This window comes from Castanea sativa, chromosome 5 (genome assembly GCF_040712315.1).
Source record: "Castanea sativa cultivar Marrone di Chiusa Pesio chromosome 5, ASM4071231v1".
NCBI lineage: Eukaryota > Viridiplantae > Streptophyta > Magnoliopsida > Fagales > Fagaceae > Castanea > Castanea sativa.
The window spans coordinates 55,083,122-55,088,026 of record NC_134017.1 but is presented as its reverse complement, the minus strand read 5'-3'; the positions used below and the strand labels follow the sequence as shown (position 1 = coordinate 55,088,026).

At 40.3% G+C, this 4,905-nt stretch overlaps 1 protein-coding gene across 1 annotated transcript; it reads right to left on the bottom strand.

Annotated features, from left to right (window-relative positions):
* Positions 1 to 1,762: 1,762 nt before the first annotated feature.
* LOC142636495 (F-box protein At5g46170) lies at positions 1,763 to 4,696 on the bottom strand. Its single transcript, XM_075810742.1, has 2 exons — positions 3,117 to 4,696; positions 1,763 to 2,173 (listed from the first exon to the last, which is right to left on the bottom strand). Exon 1 carries the CDS (start codon positions 4,318 to 4,320, stop codon positions 3,151 to 3,153), a length of 1,170 nt encoding a protein of 389 aa, XP_075666857.1. The 5' UTR covers positions 4,321 to 4,696; the 3' UTR covers positions 1,763 to 2,173; positions 3,117 to 3,150.
* Positions 4,697 to 4,905: the final 209 nt, after the last annotated feature.

The window sequence follows — 4,905 nt, the reverse complement described above, 5'->3', positions numbered from 1 at the left end:
CATACCAAATTTTATTTCAAGAAGATTTTACATAATCACATCTCTACTTTTCCTATCTCTTTCCCATTTATTCTTTGATTTTTAGAAACCTAGGGTGACAATGACATGAAACTTTGTAAATCTTTTGTGAGATTAAGAATCTGTGAAAATAGCATTATATTAAATTGTGAAGTGTATTTTCAAAGGAATCTACACCACTAGGGGCCAACCTTGACCATTGGTAAGTCATTACATTTTTTAAGATGAAACTTAGTTATCTAAATGACAATCATAGTTAGCGCCTCTCGGCCACTGGGCATTTTTGAGACATGCATTAACTTGTTGAGCAGTGAAGGAAGCACTAACTTGCAATGGGGGGGAGCATGGAAGTGATGGTTGGTCCGAGATAAATATAGAGCAAGGAAAATGGTTGGTTAATCGTCGACAAATATATAGATGAAATATTATTATCACTTTCTCTAATCCTGGCTAATTCAATGGACACCAATTTGGTTTAAGGTAAATTTTTCTATAATTGTACAATTGCTTACATACTCATGAACGGTACCAATGTAAAGAAGAGATTCCACACGACACTGCACACAAAAATGTCAAGTTATATGCTTCTGTAGAATATGATAAGCCATTTCATAATGTCTCTTTTGTTTAATGGTGCTCAAGAAAGCATCAATTGGACGCCACTTGTATTTACGTGAATATTTTTGACTGAAAGTGACTAAACTTGTATTTACATGAATTTTTTGACAGAAAGTGACCCAACTATCCATAAAAAGTAACTAGCATTATTTTTCCCGTCCTTAAATAGGACCAACCCTTTGATAATTTGTAGTGAAAACGAACATACGCTGGGTATGAGTAATTTCCATGAAACTCATATCATACAATCAATGCTATTCAATGCACTGTCAGATCCAACATGGCAGAATCATAACAAGCGATGAGACAAAAGCAGCCCACCCTTCAACAACACAGCTATGAAAGTAAATTGATACACCATCAGTTTTCACACTTCACACATACAGCACAATTACCCATCACCAGCAACCATCAGCATCAAGATACTGTATGGGTTATTTCGCAACTCCCTTGTTTTCTTTTCCTTTTTTTCATTTTTACACAAACAAGCAACTCACTTCTACTTAGAAGCAGATGGGGTATCATGGTAACATTATATTGAGGTTCAAGTTCAACATACCATAGTTGGGATTCATTGAAGCTGTGACATGCTATCTTATGCTGTCCTAAACAAGAAAAGCTTTGAGGGACTTCACTATGCCATCAATTCATCAATAGTCAATGACAATTACTCCCGAGAAGAGCAGAAAACCCAAAAAAGCAGTAAACCATAAACACAACAACCGTTTATACCGCCACTATCTGCCTAGGTTCACACTCTGTCAGACAACATTACAATTGTAGCAGTCATTAAAGTCATCTTTCACAACATATGCCTAGGTTCAGACTCTGTTACAGCTTTCCTCTCCCAACTCTACCCAAAATCCATGTAGTCCAATAAGTCCTCTATTAGAAATTACCATTTTTGACAATTAGATAACCAGGGGGTGTGAGGATTTGAACCTAGATGTCTCCCTTGAAAACACCAGGGCAGGAGTGCCACTTGAGTTATCTTGGCAAGAGTACACTCCTAACCACTAAGATACTTAAAGCGATTCTCTATTGGCAAATACCATTGAAGAAGAAACAGATAACACACATCTTCCATTTTACCACTGCTACATATGAGTGACTTAACCATGAATCATTTGAAGCATAATAGTAAATTGCTCAATAACCTTTTTAAGTATAACATAAACATCACATATTCATCATAACTACAATATTCACATACAGAGAGATGGTTTAAACAAAGTAAATGACTACACGAACTGAAAGATCTTACAACATCATTTTAGTTGCATCTGTGTAATCTTACAAGCATATGCCTCAAATCAAAACAACCAGCACAGATGCATTTCCACCATCAATTCAAGCATACTGGGTGAGAGATTAACAGTGCATGCATATTCAACCAAGGATTGGTGTTTCAGTGGCAGTCCACAAAAGTTGGCTTGGCACCCAACTGAGATATTCATAAAGCGAATTTGTCTTCTAATTCTGTGTCTGCAAAAAAACATGCACATCCTCCACTTTCTCTTGTATGATTGTGCCTTCCCTGGAAAACCCCATTTTAGAGTAAGAATAGAGTGTACAAAATACATAACAATGATTCATTAGTAAATTCTGATTTGTTTTTTAAAAAAAAAACACAAGAATCATAATTCAAAAGCAAAAAACAATGCAGGATATATAATCTAGATATAGTTTGTGCTACTTTCTCATTTGTATCACAACTAATACAATTTCTCTTTTGGGAGTCTCCACCTCCCAAAAAACAGTTAGCTCTCATCCTTACTCAAAGACATTGAGCATATGTTATAACATACGAATTCCCAAATCTTAAAAGATGCATCAAATCCACAAGAAGACCATATCCTAAGCTAGAATACTATATAGCAATAATACACAATATCTCATTGGTTCCTGATATAGCGGGGAAGGCATAATGAACACTCCATATCCAAAGCCTAGAATGCCATATAAAAAATACAAAATTGTCTTCTAATTCTCTGTTTGAAAAAAAAAATGCATATGAAGATCCCCACTTTCTCCTGTACCATTATGCCTTAACTGGAAAACCCCATTGTAGAGTATAAGAAAAGAGCATACATATGAATGATTCACGAGTAAATTCTGATTTATCTTTTAAAATAAAACAAAAGGACACACAAGCAGCACAATTCAAAACCAAAAACAATGCAGAAAATACATAATCCAGATACTTCGTGCTACTTTCACATTTGTACCATGACCAATACAATTTCAATTTTGTGAGTTTCCACCTCCCAAAAAACAATGAGGTCTCATTCATACTCAAAAGACATTTATCTTTCCTTATAACAGAGGAATTCCCAAATCTTAAAAGACACATCAAAATCCAACAACTAAGACCATATCAAAAGCTAGAATACTACATAACAACAATAAAAAACATCTCATTGGTTCCTTATAGCGGGGTTAACACTGCAATTTTCTCTGAATTATTCAAATTTGTTTACCTCAGATCCCATTACTCTCTGTGAAAGTGTGAATTCAGAATGAATTCATCTCAAGACAGTAAGTCCTCCGCTTGACGAGCATCTTGGCGGCAGTACCATAAGGCTCCTCGAAAGCCGTGGACACCCACGACACATCAGACACTTCCTTCTTGCTCATGGCGGCGGGCACAGACTGGTCACTGGGTCGAATGGCAACAAGGGTGGCACCCTTGAGAACCGTCCCATCAGGCAATTCCAAGTGCGGTGCATACCAAAGGCGCATATTAAGAGCCGGAACTTGGGTCCTCTTCGAGGCAGAGGAAGCCGATAGCGGCTTCACTCTCAGCTCCTCCAGCTGCTCCCTATTCATACACAGCACGCCTTGCCCATCGGCGTCAGTCAGCACGAGGTTATCCAACGTCTTGTGCTCCGAAATTATGGGTTGCAGCAAGTAATGCCTAGCTGAAGCTGCAATCAAAGAGCTTATAGTCCAAACCACGCGCAGTTTCAGACCCCCATTCGTGTAAAACGACTCGGGTATGCTCCCGTTGTCTTCTCCGGTGGCGGCGGCACCGCAGGAGGCTGCATCGGCGGCGGCGTAGGCCGGTGACCGGAACACCGCAGAGGCGCCGAGAATGACGCAATCGTCGAGGGTGGAGCCGAAATCAGCACGCCATTTGAGCAGGACCCCATCCTCGATACCCAATTCGCCGCTGGGAAGCTCGATTCGAAGGAAGCGAATTTCGTTGAAGTTTTTGAGGACCTGGGTCGGGGAATGGTGAGTAACGCCGCCTACGCCGCCGCCTCCGCCGTGTTCGGTATCGGAGTCTTCGGAGAGCAACAGAGCGGAGGAGGCGGAAGAGGACGAAGCCGGTCTCTTTGGGTTAAGGAGCTGGGTAAAGAGCTGAAGGGGCTTGACGATTCCGCCGAAAAAGAACCGGAAGAGGTTCGAGAACGGGTTGCGAGACTTGTCGGAGGAAGAGGAGATAGCCGGGGCGGAGAGGGAAGAGGACGAAGAGTCGTCGTCGGAGATAACGCAGTCGACCCGAACGACGACGTTGTCGACCTGAGGGACGAGAGAGTGGAAGCGGCGCGAAACGACGCAGCACCGACCCAAGGCCTTGACATCGCCGATCCTGTTGAAGATCAAGAGGAGGATAGAGTCGGGAAGACCGTCGAAGTGGTCGATGTGGGATTGCGGCTCCGAAAACGTCAGATCTGACATTGCGAAAAAACGTAGGCTGCTTTGTGATCTGAATTCGTTACTATAGCAACTGGGTTTGGTGTAGATCTGGGAAATTATAAGCCATGTGTTTCTGTTTCTGCTTTACTTTCAAATTAAGATAAGGTTTGTTTTATATATACACATGTATAAGAAACAGAAATAGAACAAAATTCTTTTTAAGATTGGCAGAAAATTGGAGTTTGAGAGATGTGAGCTGGGAATTGGAAATGGCGGTGGAGAATGAAAATATAGATAGATCCACGGTTTTTTGTTTTGTCTTTGTTCATATGTGAAGAAGGGGAGTAGTGATGTATAGAGAGAGAGAGAGATTGGGAGACTATTATTATTAAGCGCGTTAAGGAAAAGGAGTAAAAAAAAAAAAGTGGGTGTGGGTGTGTGCGTGCGTGTTGGGTGTGAGTGAGTGTGTGTTGTACTGTTTTTTTTTTTTTTTGGTTGCTCTTTTGATTTTTAAATTACTGGTGTCTGATTGAGATTTGTAGGGTAATAAATCAGTAATCACAACCTCACATGTACGGTTGTTGTTAACCTAATCTTTATTACTCTTCAGAGTTTAGATTCCTTTTT

Excerpts from the sequence above, each read along its gene's own strand:
- LOC142636495 (XM_075810742.1), bottom strand. The coding sequence starts at position 4,320 with ATGTCAGATCTGACGTTTTCGGAGCCGCAATCCCACATCGACCACTTC.